The sequence below is a fragment of the Orbilia oligospora genome (assembly GCF_000225545.1).
Source record: "Orbilia oligospora ATCC 24927 unplaced genomic scaffold scaffold00043, whole genome shotgun sequence".
Taxonomy (NCBI): Eukaryota; Fungi; Ascomycota; class Orbiliomycetes; order Orbiliales; family Orbiliaceae; genus Orbilia; species Orbilia oligospora.
In genome coordinates, this window is record NW_011645600.1 from 547,265 (window position 1) to 569,473 (window position 22,209).

Sequence of the window (22,209 nt, forward strand, 5' to 3'; positions counted from 1 at the left end):
TTATGGACTGGTTCGGTTTGGTTTCGGTTTTTAGCTTATCGATAAGAATGATTTATTCTAAAAATAGAATATTCTAGAATTCTTATAAAAAATTAAAATTAAAATTAAAATATTTTTGGAATAATTCTAGAATATTCCATTTTTATTTATCTAGCCAACTTATATCTTGTATGAACTCGCACCCGTCTTGCCTCCAGACCAATCTTGTAGGTTTGTAGCTAGTTAGCAAGTTTCTCTTGAATGCACTATGCGCTAATTTGCTTGCTGCTGCCCTGTAGTAATATCAATCTAGTTGTTACAATAGCTGGGCGGGAACTACGAGATCGCAATCCACTAACTATTTGTACGGGTAGAGAATAGAACGAAGAAGGTTTATAGCTAGAGAATCTATTGATTTGTAAGTATGTGAGTTGACAGCTGAAGAATAGAATACATGTAGGCGGATCTACCGCGCTCTTATGTAGTAAAGACTGTAATGATCGATCACCATTTGATCACTGACCCCTGTCACTGCGATGCGTTGTTTTTGTTGTATTTTTCCTGCTACCGATTTCTCTAAGTACTCCCGAATCATGACTGCTAACACTGGTTATAGGGGTCCAAAGTGGCCAAAACCTTACTTTTACCAGAAAACCCCTTACTTTTAGCTAGAAAATTAGTTTTCGTCCCGTTTTAGATAAAATTGGTAGCTACCCGCCTTACATCCAAAAAAAAAAAAAACATAAAGCTTTTTATAAAAATGCGCCCGCAGATAGGCCACTAAGCCAGTAACTATACTAGCTATATTACCAACTATACCACCAGATAGACAGCTAGCTAATGAACTGACCTATTTACTAACCTATCTACTGACCTGCCTATTGACCTGTCTATTGACCTGCCTATTGACCTGTTTGCTGGCTCGTAAACCAGCTTACAAATTATAGATTACTTGATAAAATAATATGTAGAATGACATTATAACGCCGTCGCAGTGTCATAGCAGTATCATCGTAATTAAATATCATAACAGTGTCTTTGATTTAATATCACTGTTGTGACATTATCTTTGCCCAAACGGATAGATACTTAAACCTGTCCTAATGTATAAATAAAGATCAAAATTCTCCTAAAAGTACCTAAAAAAAAAATTCAAATAAAAGTAAGGTTTTGGCCATTTTGGCGCGCCATACTAGTGAACGTCGGCCTTTGGCCACGAAAAGCTTCTTGTACCAAAATTAGCACGGATTTCACAGGAGCGGCCTATATGGCTGATGATGGGATATATCTTTCTGAAGATTATATCACTCTTAATGTTTGCTATAGTAGTAATTTGTCAGCATCGGCAACGTGATAAGCTCGGTAATTTGGTGTACTCACCAATGATACATCCGTTCAAGGTGAAGAAAACTTCCTTTCGGTGATAATTGATCCCACAACCCACTGTGTCCCCAAAGCCATAGATATGACCTACTTTTTCGAATTCCTGGGAGTCATTACCAAACATTATATTTCCGTCATCGCCGTGGTATCCGATTGACCACAGATTCCACCCACAGCGCGAATTTGCAAGGAATGAAAATTCACCACAAAGCCCTATACAAACCGTCAAACCTTGGCCCAAGACGTCTTTGATAGCGTCGTCAGGCTCGATATCAATCTCGAAATAACGAGCTCCCATACCATTAGGAGGAAAGGGACGGTCGGAACGGATAGTAATTCCATCCCATATCATGGAGCCGTCGGGGTTGTGGCTATCCATGTCTGTATCAAGAGTATTAAGAGCTTTCCTCCAGCTGAGTATTAGTGCGTTCGTTTTGTGGAGAACTCACTTTTAAATAAAACTTCGAGGCCACCACTCTTGAGGTCTAGCCCTGAATCAATGTCGGGATTCAGGTTCCAGTCTTTCCAAATCTTGGGGATCATCAAAGATGTCGGACCTTCAGGAGTAGTGTCTGGGATTACCCCAGTAAATCCAGAAAAAGTTTCCCTGGCTTGGTAGAGATGGTGGTCGAGTGACCAATTATCCTTATCGAAAGATTGTGACGCTCTCTCTCGTAACGGCTGTAATTTCTCCCACAAGGTTTCTGATTTCATTTCTATTGAATTTCGTAGAACCCGAAACCCGTCACCAAACATCGAGAGGTCTTCCCCTATCTTTGATATACAGAAATCAAGGACTTGGGAGCGGATTTCGCGCAATGAGTATACTAGCAGATCAAAAGGCGATTCATTTCGCTCTCCCGAGCGTCCAAATGGGTCGAGTCCAGCGTTTATAAGACCGATTGCTAACTCTTCCTGGAGTTCAGGGTTTTTATCGTGCGGTTTCAACTTTGCTATATACTGTTCTAAAATTCTTGTGGTTAATAACCATGGCTCTTCTTTGACTAGCAGGCTAATGCACCCAACGGCACGGCGTTCACAGCCGGATATCGTAGCATCCTCTACTTGTTGACGATTCCACAATTTAGGTGTTTTTTCTTTTCCAGCCGTAAGAATGATGTCCAAGACCTCTGAGCTTGTTGTAGCGATAGAAAGGGGGTTTCTACCCCCAGAAGCGAGATCTTCGAGATTCGCTCCGTACTCCAAGAGCAGGCGTACATTATCCGGCTTAGCAGATTCCAGTGCTAGAGACAGAGGTGTCATGTTGCCATCGCCTTCTTTATTAACGTTTGCTCCCTTTTGTAGAAGAAGCTTTAAAATCTCTCCATCACTTTGCTTGGCTGCATGGTGTAGCGCAGTTACGCCAGATTTAGTTTCAAGCTCAACGTCTGCATTATTTTCCAGTAAGATTTCCACGGCCTCCCTTTCACACCAGTTTACCGCAAGCATTAGAGGGGTAATTCCCTGATTCGACCGACAATTGATATCTGCACCACTAGATATGAAAATTCGGAGGAACTCGGGTTTATCCACTGTAACATGCAGCGGCGACCATCCTCCGTTCCCACAAATTCGAGGGTTTGCCCCTTCACTGAGTAACACTTTGGCAAAACTTTCTAAACCCTGGGATGCGGTGCGATATAAAGGGGTTTCACCTCTTTCGTTTTGAAGATCTAGCAATCTCTTGTTATCTATTTCTGTCGGGCCTTGGAGGGTATCAACGGCGCAACCCGGTCTAGGTGGAGGACTGAGCTGGGTCATATCAACAAGGATTTTAAAAAACTCGCCAGAATCCTGGTCTATTGCTTTGTGCAACAGCGTGTCGCCCTTGTAATTAGTTAGTTTGAATATCTCAATGGGATGCGGAAACAAGTTCAGAACGGCTTGAAAGGTGTCCTTATCGGAGTGCCTGATTGACTTGCTCAAGGTTTTCTGCACGCATTTTCCTGATTTGGAGAGCATCATTGCTATTTCTGAATTGTTGTTTCGGATCGCATGATAAAGGGCGGTATGGCCATTCTCGTCAACTTCACATGCAGCAGCGTCGCCATTTAGAAGCACCCTAGCTGAAATAGTGTAGCCGGAAATGCTGGCTAGGATCAAAGGTGTTCGGCCACTAGAATTCTTCAATTTTTTTTCTGCACCATGTTTGAGAAGTAGCTGCACCACTTCGCTATTTTTGACACCTAAGTGGAGCGCTGTACTCTGGCCTCTAGTGAGGACGTCTACTTTCGCCTCACCCATATCAAGGAGTAGTTCAACCATTCTAGAGGCGCCCGCCCCTGCTGCGAAGTGGAGGGGAGTTCGTCTTTGTGCATCTCGCGAGTTAACGTCGGCACCGGCCTCAATTAGATTTCGTACGACCGATGTATAACCCTTCTCGACCGCTTCATGAAGGGGCGTTCGTCGTTCTCTTCCCTCGACGTCGGGGTCTCCGCCACGCGCGAGTAGAAATTTTACGATCTCGGCGTGGCCGCTGATAGCAGCTATCATCAGCGGGCTGTTCGCCTTGTCTTCTCCGTGTGGGTTGGCGGAGAAGCCTCTTTCGGATACGAGATACTGCACCACTAGTAGCTGGCCCGCCTCCGACGATCGATATAAAAGCTGTGCATTATCTTCAGGACACTCCGGTAGTAGTTTCAGAATTTCAAGGTGTCCGTTTTTTGCGGCCAAAGCCTGAGGTAGAAACCCATGCTTATCCAAGATATTTGCATCTGCTTTCAGTTTTAGAAGAATTTCAACGATAACCTTTCGTCCGTTAGCAACGGCAATATGCAAAAGGGTGCGCCCTTCGTTGTCCTGCATATTAATAACGTCTTCTACCTGATCCACCCATGCATCTAGCAGCCTCTGAAAGATCAAGGAATCTCCAGAGCGAGATGCCACCCGAAGAACGCTAGATCTTAGGTCTAGGTTATACTTCGCGCCTAAGAAAATATCTAATATTCCTATGTTCCCTCGAGAGGTCGTTCGAAGTTGGAGCCATTCTATTGCGTAGTGTAAGGCGGCTCTCTCGCAGCTATCCGTAGTCGTCATATTTGCGCCGCATTTAATTATGTATTTTGCTGCTTCGAAATTGCCAACTTTAGTAGCTAGCATCAATGGAGTTTCTCCGTGCGAGTCTTTTCCATCGATTGAGACACCGAGCCGCTGGAAGTGCGACACCGCATTGATGTTGCCCCCCAGAACAGCAAAGTGGATTGCGTTTCGCCTATGTTCGTCCAACGCTCGGGTTACACTGTCATTCGGCAGGAGTTCCAATATATCTACTCGGCCACCTTGAGCAGCTGTGAATATATGGGCCGCCGTATCGGACCCCATCAGCCTCTCGGAGATGCCTGTGTTATCTTTGTTATGAATAGCGGCGCGGAGGAAGCTTTTGTCGGTTTCATCTGGGAAAATCGGTTTTCGTATCCATTTGCCACGTGTTATCACGACGTTTGAAGACCCCAGAAGACTATTGGAAGCTTCTTTGTTATCGGCGACCATCTTGGCTGCGGCCGATGAAAATCCAAGATATTTAGCGAGATATAACCCGGTAGCTTCGTCGTTCGAATTTGAGGTGGAGCTTTGGGCGGCGTTAAGGACAGTCCTGAATGCCTCGTCTGAGTTTTGTTGCAAAACGCCATTCGCTGCGAGGTAAAGCGAAAACCATTTGGTATTCACATCGGGATCATTCAAAAAATCGAGGACCCTATAATCAAGGTGGTCGCTAGGCTTCCCCCGGACAGCATGATGATAATGCTCTGGCCAGTACCTCACAGCATAGTCGAGAAATTCCAGGGCTGGATGCTCTCCATCCTCAACTGGGTGGGCCCACGTCCGTGCGGCCTGTGATTGACACCGCTTCCATAAGCCTTGGTCATTCCTTGTCTGCAATAACACGATTTTTAAGTAGTGGAGGCAGTTCCGAGATAGCTCCCCATGATCGGCGACTTGTATGGGTTGTCCATGCCTCAGATCCGATAATAGTGCAGTAAATTCGGCTTTAGAGCCCCAAAGTGAAATGACTTTGCAGTCCGCTCTAACAAACAAACTCAGATACCTACCGATATCCGATGTCAGGTCTCGGCAGATGCGGCCATCCAGCTTTACAAAGTTATCATCATCAGCCTCAATAGCTAGGGCCGCAGCCAGCTCTGAGGCGCTCAGTGGCCGGAAAGAGTTCAGCACCCATGATAATAATAGCGTACCCCAGCGAAAGAGATCTGGAGATCGGCCCTTCAGCTCTTGGACTTGATATTCAAAGAGGCTCTGACGAGTTTTTGGGCTGGTCTCTATTTCAAACTCTATAAAATTGCAATTCGATAGCTGGGGGGTTCGAGACATCAAGTACCTCGTATATAAACCGGCCGAAAGTAGTAAATCACCCATAGAATGAATATTTTCTTCCAGCTTCCGTCCAATTCTTTCTCTTTCCCCCCCTTTGAGAGGTCTGAAGATTGTGGTGTTGTTCACTAAGGCTGCAATTTTCTCGGGCAAAAGGTCTCGATTGAAGCGATCCACACTGGGTCCGAGATCTAAGATTATCGGCTCTCCGGATGTTAATCCCACGACGTGCTTGTCGTTGCTAATAAGGTAGCAGTAGCCGTCACTGCATTGATCCAGAAATACCGTGAGATCCCGCAACCATGATTGGACCTCCTTAGCTAATTTCCCAAAGTTTGGGATGATGAGAAGGATCGATAAACCCAAGTTATCACGCAGTAGGTCAAAAATGACACGCAAATTCCGTTCCGTCCAGGTTTCTCCCGCGAAGTATTCTTCAACTAGGCGGGATATCATAGCAAATGATGATGGCTTTTGGGAGATGATTTGTCGAATAAATGTGGCGAGTATGTCGTAGATCTGCGCCTGGGGATCCATATCACTTGATGGATCGAACCAATATTCAAGAATAATGGCAGGTACTTTCTCTCGAATCTTGCGGTGGATGATCTTAAGTAAACTTGACTTTCCGTGCCTTGGAGGACCGATAATCTGAATGGAGCTCTTCGAGCTGGATGCACCAATATTTAATCGGCGAAGCTCGTTGAGATAAAAATCCTCTAAATCAAACATGTCTTTGAATTCGCTGTCGACGTCAATCTCATAAATGGAGAACCGGGATGTAGACAGCATTTCCAAAAATCTTAGATATAGCTCCTCGGATTCACCATCTTCTGAATTGGCTATAAGGACACTTAGTAAGTAATTAGCGAATCAAACAAAGGGCAATTCTAGCGTGAATACCGTGATATAAAAGCTCTAAGGGTGCAAAAAAACCGCGAATCCCCTGTAGCACGTCAATGCTATTCCTACTGAACCGAAGACAGTCATCGGAGGGTTCGTCGTCGTTCTTGAACTCCGATTGCTTCCGAACACCAGTCGTGACACCTTTCGTCTCAATTGTCTACATGCAAGAGATGTTAACCACTTAAGGCCGCGAGGATCTAATTCTAGTGTCCTAAATTCGAATCCAGGCTCAGCGTGGGGTTTGCTGTAACTCACTGTGTTAGGCACACCATCGAACACTTGGGCGTCCTCCATGTAAGCTATAGCGTATCTACTAAGGAATCGGTGGAATCTCCGTGATACTGCCATCGCAGTGTCCGATAGCCCAGATAAGGTTTCTGCCATTCGGCCATGGACTTTCAATCCAGAATTTTGAATGATAGATATGAACAGATTGTCCCAAGCGGCGAGATCCGTAGTTCCAGGGCGCGGACCCATGAATACCTAACTACACGTTAGAAACCTTTCGCTGTAACAAAATCCCCCTTACGTACTCCTAGCGGGGTCATTGATAATCAGGAAGCCGAACATACTATATGGGATATCTGGAGGGCGAGCCTATAGTAGCTCGGGTTCGTGTTCGCAAGTATTACGGCCTTGATATCTCTTAACGTATTAACATGCGCTAACACAGGTAGCCTGACTGTGAGGGATAGATATTACCTGCTTAATGATAAGGCTTCCGAACCGATGGCCTACCAGTAAGATCTTCTTCCATGGTTGCGGGTCGTCTCGCTCATCTTTCTTGTGTTGGGATTGCCAGCTTCGGCAAAATGAGTCGCGTAATTGATTTACCAAATCCAATGCTTCGGTCTGAACGGAATCGGGAGATATATATGCTGTTGAGCCATAGTCATCTTGTAATTCACTTGCAACCGGCTTTCCAAGGTCCGTCGAGAGTTGGTCCTTGACAGAGACATCGCTAGGGCCGCGCTTGAACGCAACATACTCGACGACCAAGGCTTCAGGAATCAGATGTGGTACGATATCTCTAATTTCCACGAAATCCTGGCATGGAGTGTGATTATCGCTGTGTCGGATTTTTTGTTCGCTTTGAGGCCCAGGTTTAGGATCAGACTTTGGGGAATGCACATGTGTGCGAACGAGACAGATTCTGGAATTTTTATGAGTAAATCGATAGACTCGGGACCATCAAGGCCTAGTATCACCGGTGCGACACGTGCACTTACATGTACTTTTTATCGGCGTGGTTGACGTCGACGCTTAGATTTTGCAAGCGATTTGTATGTGCCGCCATTTTTTTTTGTATGTTCGATCACGATCACGATGAAATCGTCGAAGCCGAGATCATTTAAATTTGCTGGATAAACGGATAGAAATATTTAGAAATTTAGCCTTCCAGCTCGGGGAAAGCTTTAAGTGCGGTAATATTTTTTGACATGAATACTTAAGTATCGATACGTATCTATAGTGCGAGTGAACCTAAGCTTGACACAACTATAACAGAACCGAGAACTCCATGCTGTGTGGGTAAATCCTAGGTAATCCCCCGCACCAACTGGGCCTTCCATATCACCCACAGCAAATAACTACACAGGACCCAAATTAATTCGAACGGGGGTTGCTGGATCAAAGGCTCTGGTAATTGCATGAAGAATTGTTCGCCTGACTAGCTTTACGTATGGGCAGCCATAACCGACCGCACGATAGCTAAGGGTTCCTTCTGCATGGAATGAATTTTGGTCGCCTCGAGCACACATACCAACTGGATTTCCTCACCCCTGCAATGCATCTCTCTTGCAGCTAGGCTACCAACATTTTTTACTTGATAGATTTGTAGTTCTCGTGAATGGGAGCGGCCTGCATGCTGTTAGAGTGGGGGATCCCGGGATCCGTTCGTCGGACAGGGATCGATGAAGCTCGAAGCTCTTCACAACAACAACGTTACACAGTTAACCCCTCTATCCACGTCTAGATCTAGCCTTTATCGGCGCGGGGCTAAACTTGCTTCTGAGCGGGGTGCTTTGCAGCTTTGTGAAGATATAAAGTATAGACTTTTTCTATATTTGAACCATTCTAAATACAAAATAGAAGCGTCTACCGGTAGCAACCACGAGGCTGCAGCGCTGAACTCAAGGCTGAGAGACTTGCAAAGGTGCACTCGCAGGTTTAAATTTTGGACCCACACCACGCGTGCTGCAAGCGACTTGGCTTGCTTAAACCTCCACCCAGCACACGATTCAGCGTACCTCTATCCCCAGCGGTTAATCCATGCTGTCCGTCATGTCGATAATAGTTGTAACTACTGTTGTTCCGAGAACCGCACCAAGTTTGTCAAGCCGCACTTTACTAAGATTCTGGCTATCGATATCTGCCCCCAACCGCGCTTCCATCGGATCTGCTAGACTCGCTGTCCTCAGGTATTGCTTGCCCGGCTCGAATCTCACTGGATCGTTGTCCGGGGACATTCGAACGAGATTGCGTAAACCTCTGACAGCATTATAGGAGAAACTACCGGTGGCTTTTACCTTCACGAAGGCTTCGAATATATCGTTATGGTGCCTCTTTAGTAGAACAACAGACCGTAAGTCAGTGATGACGCCTGTCTTGTTGGTCTTGTTCTCTTCAAGAGTTAGTCGAATAGCGTTCTTCGGCCCATAGTTACGGACCTGCTTATCAAGGATGATTGAGCCGACTACGATCGACTTATCAGACGTTTCGTAGCTCTCCTGTTGCTCCAACTTCACTGCCATTGTTCCTGTGGCACCCATCGCTTCTATGCCAATTCCGGTTTCTGCGGATTGTATGTTTTGGATTGACACCGCAGTTTCGCTCAAAGTAAACTCTCCATTCGGCCACAGAGATATTACTTCAGGATCGCAACCTCGCCTTCTTCCAAGATCTTGAAATAGAATTTCGATAGTTGCTGACTGAAGACGGCGCCGTTTTCCGAGACCATGAAAACGGAAACCGAAGACAACTAGAGTGGCTGGACTGCCATTCTCAGTCTCTGTACCATGTATGATTCGATCAATGCGCGCTTGGATGAGCAATCCCCTGCAAATGTCGTCTACGATATCAGGGCGCTGTATCTCATCCCCATCGTTTTTTGAATGAAACCCAATTTCTTGAACTTCAGTGTTTAGCTGGATTTGAAAGGTATAATCCTCTTTCTCGGCCATCGTCTTCGTATATTAGAAATAGAACTGAAGCAAAATGTAAGGATAAATAGTATTCGGGCTAGATCGAAGCTGCCGCCGTCAGAATTGAACGGAAGGGAGAGCAGGCATGCTATCTAATACCAGAAGTACAAAATCCAGCCATGACACACCTGCTGGTAAAAAATGTTACACGCCAGCTAGATAACCGGCATACTGCCGGGTTAAGATGTACACGAAAACTGGCTTAACAAAGAGGGTAGCCTTGTTCCCGACGTGCATATGGTGACTAAAAAATAAATGCAGCTGAAGCCGAATTGCATGAGCTGAAACCATAAGTATCCTCCAGCATATATTTAAAAAAATATTGGGGCTGGTCTTAGTCCCCACATTTCGGTACTCTCGCTTCGCCTACATTGAACGGCACGTCGATTTCGTGTTTAAATACTTCTTTTTACGAGTTGCTGTTGAGCCAGAATATGCGATCCGGCACATGACGTTCCGGCTGCTTATCATGTAACTTTAGGTAGCTCGTCATTCTGATAAATCATGACAGGGTTGGTACTTCTAAGTAATTTACAAGTAAATTATTGGATGTAGGGTATTGTTACCACTTGTTGGGACTTGTTGCTGGAAGAAATAATCATAATTCGGGGTTATGCTTTCTACTCCCAAGACTCCCAGCGCCCCTCTTGCGATAGAGAATCACCCTCACGACGGCAGTGTATTTTCTAGATCCCTAGAACCTAGTTTCTTATTGCTTTCCATGGGCAACGATAGTCTCTTGCGATAGACACCTGGCTCCTACATTTGGCGGTTTCTCTCGTACAAGATTTTCAGTTAAGCCGTCAGGTCGCACCCAACCCCAACTCCAGCTCGACTAAAAGCAGACAACATGGACATTGAATTTAAAAAGAAGTCAGCCTATCGAAAGAGGGGAGCCAAAAACTCTGGCGAAAATGAAGAGCCTCAAAACGAACAGACGAAAACGATGCAAAATTTTCAAAAGAACTTCCTAGATCTTCTATTTAACGTGTCAGGAAAGCCGGCGGATCAACCGCTTCGTTTTCTAAAGAAAAAGGTTGAAGAGCACAATGAATTTCTGGAAACTTGTACAGGGGGTCGCAACATACTTGACAAGTTACTCGGCCAGTTGGTAAATTCATACGAAGAACTCCCTGAAGATATTCTCCTTGTGATATTCTCATCTATTGAATACATGGCTGTCAAGAAACCGGGCCTACTGCATGGCAAGGATGTACGGGAAACCACGGCCTTGAACATAATAGCGAAATGTTATCCAGATGTTTGCATGAACATCGTCAACATCTTGATACCGCCAAACACTCTAGACAAAGCAAAACTGGAGAGAAATTGTCGAGGGGGCAGCGATGACAAATACATATGCCCATTGTCGACTATCAATGAATACCTCCGAGAACATTCGTATCGAAAAGACATCGCCCCGGAGCACCCCGTCTCGAAAAAATATAAGTGTTTTCATGACCTTATCGATCTGGAGATTCTGGAGGACAAGAACACTGAACTAAAGTGTGCGCTCGAATCGGCAATCCTACCCAAAGAAACAACGTCACTAGGAAGCTCGACTCCTGAACATGGACAGGGAAAGTCCATACTCGGAAATCTTTTAAACGAAGACTTTATTGACCCGATCAACGATCCAGACGCCATCGAAGATCAGCTCAGCGGTTTCGAATCTTTTTTGAACTTATGCAAAAATGAGGTTTTCAGCTACCGGAACGAGCATGGATTGACGCCTCTTCAACAGGCCATATGTTTCTATCGCGACTCGGGGAAAAAGTCAATAAATTGGAGCTTTCTCTACGAAATAATCAAGAGCCTGGTTGTGCGGTTCCCGGAATCTATATACATAGAGTCAACAGCCAGGGCAACTGCCTATACTCTCTTAGGAAGATTCGAGTCCTCTAAAGATAGATCCTCGGACCAAACGTTGATCAAGACCTATACAAGAAACCCAAATGAACAAGTAAACCCGGAGGCTGATAACGATGAAATGAAGCCTCAGAGAAGAGGGGAGCGGAAATTGACACTTCTGGAATCCAAAAAACGTACAGAATACCTTCTTAAGATGAATTGTATCAGAGACGGATCGAAATCTCACAACGAAAAAATACGTTATTTATACTCCAATAACGGGCCTGGTTAGTGTCTCTGATATCGAGCAGCTAAACCGTCACAAATCAACTAACTAAATCTGTCTTTACCACTCCAAGCCCGCTTGATCTGCTTAAACCTTAGCTTGCAGACCTCAATGCGTTTGGACGCTACTTACGTAGATATAGTCCGAAACGCTCCAGCCATGGAATTTGAGGAAATCCTCGAGTTGGTGCGCCTTCCTCAGAAGTGGCAACCTAAAAGCCCCACGGGAGAAATGCCCAAGGTGGACGGTCTTCGCTTTTCCGACGAAGACCGGGAAAGCCGGCACCAAGATCCATACACCGCTATTTTCCGGTGGTTGCGAAACGATAAAAAAGTAAAAAAAATAGTTCGTGTGGAGGTCGATGAGATTGTAGAGGGTGTCCATGATCATAATGTATCACCTCACAGCAACCATGCGATCCGACAATGCCTCCAGGGATTTGATGTCGAAGAACTAGACTGGAGAAAGTTCGATATCTGCGGAAACACCATATTCGAAGCAGTCGCACCCAAGATCTCCCAGAGCAATTCGTCTCCGGGAAGAGAACCAGCTCTCAGAATATTAGATCTCTACTCAAGCGGGAATACCGCCGTGCTTCGGGGGTGGGCCAACGACGACAGCCTATCCAAGCTAAAGAATGTAAGTGAAAGGTTCCAGTCGTTCGCTGGCCAAGGTAACTAACTTTTCTATAGTTGAAAGAAATCACGATACATATCCGTGCCTCCGTAAATATCTTGCCATTTTATGACCCTCTATATTTTAGATCCCTAAACGTTTTTCGAGCTTACTACTAATATCTTGAGTACAGAATCGAAGGGATAGAGCAGACTGCGAAGCATATAAGGAGACACTCAAAACGAAACTGGAACAATTTCACCCCTCCCTCACGGTCCGTTTCGATGAAAAAATGTTTTCTTCAGCTATCACCGACCAGGCTAGAGGTAGCCATGGCGCGAAAACTGTCAGCCTGTACGTACTCATCGCCTCGGGATTTTATTGGTTGATGGATTGTTGACTACGAGTGCACATTATTTTAGATCGGAATCAAAGACACAATGGATCGACAAGATGGAAAATTTCCGAAATTGCATACAGAGGGCAATTGATCCGGACAGAAGCCAGCCTATACTTAAAAACTTCCCTACAATTAAAGTCGCAGTTCTTGATGATGGCGTTAACTTCGAGACTGTACCACCTATATGCATAAAGGACGCGAAGGCTTTCTGCCATAAAGGTCATCTATATTACCGATTCGACAATAACCATGGAACAATAACGGCTTCACTTGTTCGAGAAGTATGTCCGGACGTCGAGCTCTATATCGCTCGTTTGGATGACACGAAAGAATTAAGTCGAGATCGTTTCCATATTCGATCTGCCGCTGAGGTAAGCTAGTTGGATACCTTGTAGCCCCAGCGTATTTCTCGGAGCTCGAACTCAAGCAATCTGAGTCTAAAGGGAATCCAATCGGCGATCGATAAGAAAGTCGACATTATATCTATGAGTTGGTCGTTTGCTGCCAGCCCCAACGACGAGGATAAAAACAAGGTTAGGGAAGCGATACAGCTTGCAGCATCAAAGAAAATACTACTTTTTGCCTCCATGCCCGACAAAGGCCCAGATGCAAAGCTTGAAGATTATTGGCCCGCAGGTCTCCCGGACGTCATCAGGATTGGGTCCGCTACAACGACTGGGCAACGCTCCACCGATAACTGGTCATCAGAGCCAGAATATATTTTCCCAGGAGAAGATATAGAGTTAAGGAGTGAAAAAGGAGAAAACGACAAAAAAGTTGTTAGCGGAAGCTCTGCTTCGACGGCTTTGGCTGCTGGACTTGCCGCCCTTATTTTATTCTACATGGAAGCCTATGTCCAAGTCAAATCTATGACTGCAGAGGAAGCAGGAGATATCGTCGGGAAGGTAAGGACTTGCGCGGGAATGAGAGCTTCATTCAGAGCACTCTCCTCGAAACACCCCACTTGGAATGATTACTACGTCCGGCCATACATGAACAAGACCTTCAATAAATCCGTTGGAGATCGCTCATCAAGCATAAAAGGTATGATTACGGATGTCGGAACCGTCTTAGCCGATAGGTTACAGAGTGTGATTCTTTAACGAGATGGATAGATGTTTTGACTATCTAGGGTCGAAATAAATCCAGTCATCTAGCTGGAACTATATCTTGGATGTTTGGATATCTCGCAATATAACAAACGATATGAACAAACTTTTGTACCAAATATTTTCAATACACAAATGTATTAAAATATAAAATAAAGTAAATTTATAAAAATAATAAAAAATAAATAATTTATTAACTAATAAATTTTAATAAATGGGTTACTATAACTACTAGTATTTAATAAACAGCTAGCTAACAAATAACCTGCTGGTAAATGGGTTTTTAGCTGGTAAATAGACTACATCAGGAAAAAAACACTTTACCTTAATGCCATCGGATAGAAAACCTTCCATCCTACTCCATCCTATACCATCCTATACCATCCTATACCATCCTATGCCACCCTATACCATCCTAACCGTGACAAACACCCCAACAAAAAAAAAGTGATATGCCAGTGTTATAATAATACCTGCACAAGGAAACAATTTTTGGACAAAATAAAAAGTATTTTATCCAATAGAAGGCCTTCCATTCAAAAAGTAGGTTTTTATCTTATTTATTTTGTCCATTTTGTCATGACTCATCAGATGGGTAGAATGGAATGTGATGCAATTATATTTTTTTCCTGGTGGATATTAAAGAATTTGAAGGAAATTTAGATTTTAACTAGAAGTTTATATGATATTGTAACAGTTTTGTTATAATCTTAAATAAAATACGATGGGTAAAATAAAGTAAGACAAAATGCGATGAAATAAAATGAAGCGAAATAGTAATATATTCCATCCAATAATATTATGGAAATATATTTTTTTGCCTGATGTGTATGTAAGAAATCCTAGTGTATTTAAACATATTGGTTTGGTTCCTTACAAACATAGGCTAGCATGAAATATGAAGGAACGGGGCTACTATTTAGATGTAGCTAGGCCCCGCAACGTGCAAATTTGTTTTAGCAGCTAACTGGCCAGCTGGTCGTGCTGCTCTAATGTATTGTGAAAATCGCAATTTTGATTTAGCTCAAGTGATACCTGGGAACGAGACTAAAGTAATAATAAAGCGTAATGAGCTGTATTACTTTGTACCTCTAGCTATAATCTGGCTCTGAGACGACTCTATATATAACAGTATATATAGCTCATTTAGCGTAATGAAATTTCGCTGGGAAAATATTTAGGTACCAGACTCAACTGTTTTTGGATATTGAAAACGAGTACTCGAGGCTAGATCACTGCGCATGCTGTTGAGAACTGTCCGAAGATATTCGAGTGTCTCTTCAGTTGCTCTCATCAATTTAAATGCGCTGTACATTTTCAGATAGATCATTTAGCCTTTGTCGTTCTTGATACCCCGCCAAATCCCTGAAAGGTCTCGGTCTGTAACTGGTATAACCGTGTTTCGCTTCGAACCAAAACTCTTGCTGAGCCTATAAAATTGCGACAAGATTATGGATGTAACCATAGGAAAGAAATTTGGTTAAAGACTTCACTGGAGCCGGGTATCGATTGGAAGCGCGGTTAACATGTATCAGTTGACCGACAGGCCTAAGGTAGTATGATGGCTTTCGGCATCAGCCGACCCGTCGCTTTGGGTAAGAATAAACGACTCGAAGCTGTAGGAGATGCGTCGAAAGCAAGCTCAGACCAGTCGAGCTATTTCATATTAGGAGTTGACTATAGCCTAGCATCCAGTCTAGGGTTCATACTAGCCAATGTCGAGTGTTACCCGTCCTTCCGATCCCCGTAAGGCTCAAGCTTCTGAGGGTTGCTAAATATGACTCTCGGTTATCTCCTTCGAGAAGCATTCCGCGAGCTGGGCTGCATGAAGCCTTTAAAGCCCTTTCGGTAATATTCTGCGAGCTGGACAATGGATATCATGTCATAGTGCATACTTGGCAAGCTCCGAACTGCGCGAAAATCAAAGAAAGGTGCTCCGCCTGTTTGTACAACAGAGGCTCCACTGGAGCTCCACGATCTCTTTTGGAAAATTCTTCCAGCCGATGTTCTAATTATGTAACGACGCTAACCCCTACTGGACATTTCGATTTTTTCCAGCCTATGGGAAACGAGGAAATCCACAACACATAATATCCAACAATTCTAGGCGCATATGCGGTATGCTTGTGGCGTTTTTTGGATGTAACGATTTTAAGTTGTGGGGAAGAGAGCTCTAATGCGAGATGACGGTGTCGATATCCGCGAGGTGCGGCTTCAGGGCTATGATGTTACTTTCGGTTAGAATTTTCGCTGCAGAGTTCGGCGCCTCGCAGCCAGAGCCTTACGACTGGCCGGCAAGCCATACGGCTAGAATCGAACCCTGATCTTGGCGGGGAGGATTGTAGGCGATGTTAGACTTGGGATATCGGTCTTCTCCTTCAAATGCTCATGGTTGAAAGGGTATAAGAAGGTCGCGATCCTCTCGAGATGTTTTAGTTTTTTTATCACTATCATCAGCATCAGTATCAAACAGCCTTCGTTTTCAAAACACTCCAGCCTTCAATTCAATCGTTAAACAACAGTCTCAAATCGAGCTTCTCAACTCTACTTTATAATTTTAATATAATTTCATACAATTATAAACAAATCTTTAATATCTTCAAAATGCCTTCCTTCACTCAAATCATCGCTCTCTCTATCGCCGCCCTCTCGGCTACCGTCTCTGCTAGCCCAGTAGACTGGGAACTCACTGCTCGCGATGTCAACATCTGCTGGGGAAAGGGCTCTAAGGGTACTGATGGCTACACCCATCCAACTCCATCCCGCTGCCTACAAGTCCACTACGAGGACTCCTTCACCGCGCCATTCACTATCGCGCAACCCGGTGCCCCATCCTTCGAACTCATCACAGAGTCCCACCAAACATTCGGCCCAATGCACTGTTGCAACTCCTGCAAGGCTGCTGACAACTGTGTCGGTTGGCAAATTATGGCCAACTGTGACTGCGTCTTGTGGAAAGCCCCAACCCTTACCAATGCCGAAAATGTTCTCGGAGTTTGGGCTCAAGATGGTCCATTCCGTAACCAGACTGGTTCTTTCCACCGTGGACCATCCTTCCCAGTTGCTCCAAACTTCTTTGGCAACACCACCTTCAAGGTTCCACAGGCTCTTTAAGCATTAGATGGAGATAGTTTATTACGGAGGACAAATGATACTGGGGATGGATTATGAGGCGGCATAGCATATAACGGCATAGCATAAAACAGCATTAGTACCTGGAATTTAGTTTAGCATTTTCATTTTTACCATCATTGTTTGCATTTTGGATTTTATAGCATTGCATGAATAAAACCGAATTCATTCCTTTACCTCGAGCTCTATAATGTATTTACATTAATTTTAGTTCTTAATGAACCCGATTCTTGCGATTCATCCGTCCTAAGTTAACACACCACCTAGTAATTCACCAATGACCTAGGTATTATGGGCAGTTAGAAGCATAGCCGCTCATTATAGTTTTGCCAGTGTAAGAAATGGAAGAGAGATCAAAGTAATAAGGATGAAAGAATCGAAAATTCTCATAAATTTCATTCCATTTCCGCAGACGTTTCATTACTGATTAGGAATTAAGTACAACTGATAAGGAGTGTCGAGAAGGTAATATTCTAAGTAAGGAAAGTGGGGGGTAGGGGTTTCCATCATTCGTATGAAAAATAAAATAAAAGATAAAATACGCTTCTCTGCATGTTTCCCAGGCCTTGATGTTCCAAAAGACTACTCTAAAAATGCAAATAAAGAAAATTTGGTTGGATAGGAAGGCCGCACAGGGGTTTTTTGGAAGGAATCAAGAAGACTCAATGTATTATGAAATCAGAGTTACATTATGGTGTAGATTAAGGGACTTGTAAGAACCTTAAGCCCGATATGGTTGATATGGACGAGGAGTTGGGGCATACCAGCCATATGGATAAGTAGTTATAGTCTTTGTAACCGTGATTTTGATAGTAGAGTAACTGATCGATATCGCAGTGATTGTTCTGTATGAAACACGAGTGGAGTATACTGTTATGGTCTTTGGTGGTGATGGGGGTGGCGTCAAAGTCGTATATTGTGTGACTAGAGAGATATTAGACATGTTGCCCTTTTGTTTTACGAGAGTACATTCACATACCTGTGACACTGCGAGTGACGTATTTTGTAACCGGGGGAGCGATAACAGGAGGGAGAGTGACAGGAGGGAGAGTAACGGTAGAGGTCTCCGTTGTTGTCTCCGTTTGGGTCGCCGTTTCAGTCTCGGTTTCCGTGGCAGTTTCAGTCTCCGTGGCAGTTTCTGTAGCAGTTTCCGTCGAAGTTTCCGTAAGATAGATAGTCTCTGTGGCAGCGGGTGGGCAGGTCTCGACTGCCTCACTCGTAGAACTACTGGTTGTTTCGATCGGCTCACTTATGGTTGAACTACTTGGCTGATATGGAGGAGTTGATGTCGTATCAATTGGTTCGCTCACAGTTGAGCTAGAAGTTTGTGGAGTATAAACACGAGTCGTAGGGGGGTAGTAAGGAGCTGGAACATAGTATGAAGGGGGTGGAGGAGGATAGTATGGAGGAGGAGCATAACGCTGAGGATTTGCATCCCTTCGCTGGTTGTCTTCAAGAGGGGCAGCAAAGACCATTGCTGGGAGAAGTAAGACCCCAGCGCTGTATAGGAGAGTGTGAAGCAACATTTTCACGATCTATTGAGATACTAATCTCAGTTTGAAGTTGTCTGAAGAGAATTGAGAGAAGACTTTAGCAGCTGGTAAAGAACTCGTAGACAGCGAGAGTGATACAGTTTTTTTTGGGCTGCTTGTTACTCAGAACGAAGGTGAGATGAGTATCGAAAGGATGGTGGAAGTCCTTGACAAAATTCCTCATGGGCACAATTTATAGACCTATCCACGCTGCTCATAAATCTCATGGGTCGAATCCTGAGCAACTGATTGCCTAGGCGAAAGGGCCCCGTGAATGCATCTCGGAAGGCTTTAATTGGGGGGTAGCACCATATAGCCAATCACATCTTGTCCTACCAGCGACGTAATCCTTGTTGAAGTTGCAATAATTTGGCGGAGGCAGGCATATTCTGGTCTACCCGACGGCTAGACTGATTGCTAAAGAATATTTCTCTTTGTCTTTGTCAAGGCTGCTATAGGTGGTGATCTTCCAGCAGTATATTCTCGGAATTTCTGTGTAACAGCGAACGAAGGAATTTCAATTTCGCATGGTCTGCGTGAGTTCAGAGCTCTACAGAAAAATCAATTATTTAGCCTAGGGTGTCCTTGGAAAGTAGAAGAAGATATTCGATGTAGGTTAATTTCCTTTTCGTGTGAATATTAAAAGGTCCTTGTAATTGCGCTTGATATTTAGAGCTCGAGGTTTGCTAAGAACTTCAATATTATAGCCCGCGTAGTCTGTAAAATTACCATTCAAATATCGATATTAACAGCTGATGAGCACGATGAAGAGTAACCACGTGAGCCTGCTGCCGTGTGGCATGAACACTTGCCGCTATCCGGAACTCTATATCCAGCTCTTTCGGAAGAATAAGTCCCAACGTAGATGGAAATCTCATGATAGCGCCTTGAGGGCTGCAGCAAATAACATTAACAGTCAATATGTTAAAGGCACAATACCTCTCGAAAATGTCGCAACCGTTCAAAGTTTTGCCATATTTGAAATTTAGCTGCCTTAGGCTTCCTTGTGAATAGTAAGCGCATGGATGTAGTCAAGCAAAATCGAATACTCCCAATTGGCTAGTTATTATATTCCAAGTTAGAAAACAATAATTCTATTTGCCTCTCCAACTATATCCCATGACAGCAGTCATGTCATCATTGGGAGCTGAATTTTATAAGTTGGTAGGACCTGGAGACAAGGCCAAGCGAATTACACCCCCGGCTTTCGAACTACTGAACCAATGAGACTGGAAATCTGTTGGATTTGTTGAATAACCTTCAATTATTTTTCCATATTTAATAGTGAGCTAGGGATTTGTTCCACGCTATGTACTGTTTTTCATGTTGGACACGTGGAACCGTGGCCATTTGATAGAAGATATTGTTGTATGCAGCGTCGCTTCAAGGATCCTTCGGCCCGCAAGATGGAAGGGGGATTGGATGGTGGCGGAGAAGATGCATTATGTCGTATAATGTAGTATGTCGATATACTTATGCATGAATGGAAACACATGGCTGATCTAATCCCTGTTGGGAACAAAGACGAAAAGGCTAGGGTTTATGGTGGAAGGGAAGGGCGGCCGTTTTATGACTCCGAGCTATAAATTTCGTTTTGCGCTTAATTTAGTTATATCAAGGCTCGATAGGGCCCCAAAATGAGAAGGCGGGTATGCATAAATACATAGTTTATGTAGACCGCCACTAATATCCCGAGTAGAGCTCGGAGCTTATGCCATCTTGGCTTACTTTCGACGATTAGCCTCGTACTTGACATTTAGCTGTTACTCAAATTGGTCCACTGTACTGGAGCCTCGCTGCAGCCGATGGGCCGGGAGGTCATTAACCCGATCAAGCTATTACGGGATAAATGCGGGGGTATCCAACCTCTCCATCTTTCGGGACTCGGAAAGCTATCCCAGCCCTCTAATTTATGTTCCTGAAGATCAAGGTTGTTCTAGACAGATCGATCTATAGGCCTTGTTGCATATTGTAGAACGTGCTAACATTAATCAACGTCTACTATGTTGTAAATGACTATAGGATCATCAAAATGGTTAACTGCAATACGACGCTTTGGCGAGAATGGCTCTGGGTAGTGGTACTTGCAGATATGGGTAGATTGATACTAGCACATCCATGCTATAAATATGCTCTACCGTTACTAAACTGACGCGCATATATGTATGAATCCTTTCGGACTTATCACAAATAGCTAGGTGACTATCCCCAGTTGTGTTACACAGAAATCTGGATTAGGAATATCAAGGGTACTGGTACTCCGCAGCCGTTCTTTGAATGCCATGGATTGAACGTATTACGAATTTTTGCAAATACCGGCCTCGCAGGATATGCTAAAAAAGTCTAACACAAAACTAGTAACGATGTGAGTAGAACATCAAGTTCGAGTTTTTGAACAAACAGAACCCGAGATTTTGGGACGCTCGGCTGAAGAAGCTTCTTCAGGTAGTCTTGTATCCAGACAGTGTGCTTGCACCATTCTTAAGGTATATTCTTGGTTGAATATCGAATTATGTGATTTTCCGAAGGTTCCCGATTACGCCGCCGCCCAGACATATATTTATGAAGCTTTGGAGGACAGCTGCAGAGTGCGCCCGTAGTGTGAATTCTATTGTCCGGAATTATCCGAAAGCGGGCTGTCTGAAAAAAATCTGGGGTTTGAAGAGCTCCAACTGCGTAGGTACCTGGTTTGCAGTCTCTTGGCAGAAGGCAGCAAGGAGTAACGTAACATCGCCTAGCTAGCTTGCACCTTAAAGAAGTTATCACACCCGCCAAGTGTTAGCTAAACAATTCGAAGTTTAAATTCAAGTCCTGTCTTGTGGTTGAGTCGCACAAAGCAGCAGTAAGAGCAGTATGAGTTGTTTCTGATAGCTGACAGATTATTTTAGTCATCCACCGAAGCCGGTTCGGATTCCGCCAGGCTTTAGATTTGATCGCTTAAATTATACTACAGAGCTAAACGAGGAATCACGACTATGTGCAAGAGAACTCAAGCGTGTATCAAGCTCTGGCTATTGATTGGGTAGCTGAAGCACACGGTTGTCTGTAATTCGGCGAAGTTAGCCACCTGCAGGCCTGAAATGTCCGTTCTAGAATTCTTTGGAGGCTGGCTGATCAGATCGAGAAAAAGAATTGAATCGGCCGATACCCCAAATATCGTAAGCCAAGCACTATGAACGGCCAACTGGAAGCATGAGAACAGGCCAATCTCGTCAAAATCTTCAAATAGACGAGATCTAATTTGTGATTTTTGCTAAGACCTAATTCATGATTCGAATACTTGAGGAATTGTTGTGTTATTTTGTCATTTTTAAGCCAGAAATTGTGTTGTTAATGAAAATCTTTCCCTTCAGGGTTCTGATGGTACTGCTAATCCGTACTGACGACTGCCATGCATCATAATGCAATGACCGATTATAAGATCCGACTCCGATGAGTGTATTTGAGCATATGCGCATTCCAACTTCGAGAGCTACAATAGCAA

The 22,209-nt window shown here is 44.1% G+C and overlaps 5 protein-coding genes across 5 annotated transcripts; 2 read left to right on the forward strand and 3 right to left on the reverse strand.

The window, feature by feature from the left end:
* Positions 1 to 1,171: 1,171 nt before the first annotated feature.
* On the reverse strand, positions 1,172 to 7,894 carry AOL_s00043g164 (uncharacterized protein; the record flags this gene model as incomplete). The annotated part of the gene is made up of 8 exons (XM_011120651.1): positions 1,172 to 1,299; positions 1,360 to 1,743; positions 1,812 to 6,533; positions 6,595 to 6,754; positions 6,853 to 7,080; positions 7,170 to 7,232; positions 7,300 to 7,750; positions 7,827 to 7,894. 8 exons carry the CDS (start codon positions 7,892 to 7,894, stop codon positions 1,172 to 1,174), a joined length of 6,204 nt encoding a protein of 2,067 aa, XP_011118953.1.
* A 967-nt stretch (positions 7,895 to 8,861) lies between these two features.
* On the reverse strand, positions 8,862 to 9,779 carry AOL_s00043g165 (uncharacterized protein; the record flags this gene model as incomplete). Its single annotated transcript, XM_011120652.1, has 1 exon — positions 8,862 to 9,779. The coding sequence occupies one exon, from the start codon at positions 9,777 to 9,779 to the stop codon at positions 8,862 to 8,864; it is 918 nt and encodes a 305-aa protein (XP_011118954.1).
* An 871-nt stretch (positions 9,780 to 10,650) lies between these two features.
* AOL_s00043g166 (uncharacterized protein) lies at positions 10,651 to 14,055 on the forward strand (the record flags this gene model as incomplete). Its single annotated transcript, XM_011120653.1, has 6 exons — positions 10,651 to 11,938; positions 12,080 to 12,576; positions 12,630 to 12,662; positions 12,746 to 12,906; positions 12,975 to 13,323; positions 13,396 to 14,055. The coding sequence occupies 6 exons, from the start codon at positions 10,651 to 10,653 to the stop codon at positions 14,053 to 14,055; spliced, it is 2,988 nt and encodes a 995-aa protein (XP_011118955.1).
* A 2,610-nt stretch (positions 14,056 to 16,665) lies between these two features.
* AOL_s00043g167 (uncharacterized protein) lies at positions 16,666 to 17,175 on the forward strand (the record flags this gene model as incomplete). Its single annotated transcript, XM_011120654.1, has 1 exon — positions 16,666 to 17,175. The coding sequence occupies one exon, from the start codon at positions 16,666 to 16,668 to the stop codon at positions 17,173 to 17,175; it is 510 nt and encodes a 169-aa protein (XP_011118956.1).
* A 739-nt stretch (positions 17,176 to 17,914) lies between these two features.
* Positions 17,915 to 18,719, reverse strand: AOL_s00043g168 (uncharacterized protein; the record flags this gene model as incomplete). Its single annotated transcript, XM_011120655.1, has 2 exons — positions 17,915 to 18,117; positions 18,173 to 18,719. 2 exons carry the CDS (start codon positions 18,717 to 18,719, stop codon positions 17,915 to 17,917), a joined length of 750 nt encoding a protein of 249 aa, XP_011118957.1.
* Between the last annotated feature and the right edge of the window lie 3,490 nt (positions 18,720 to 22,209).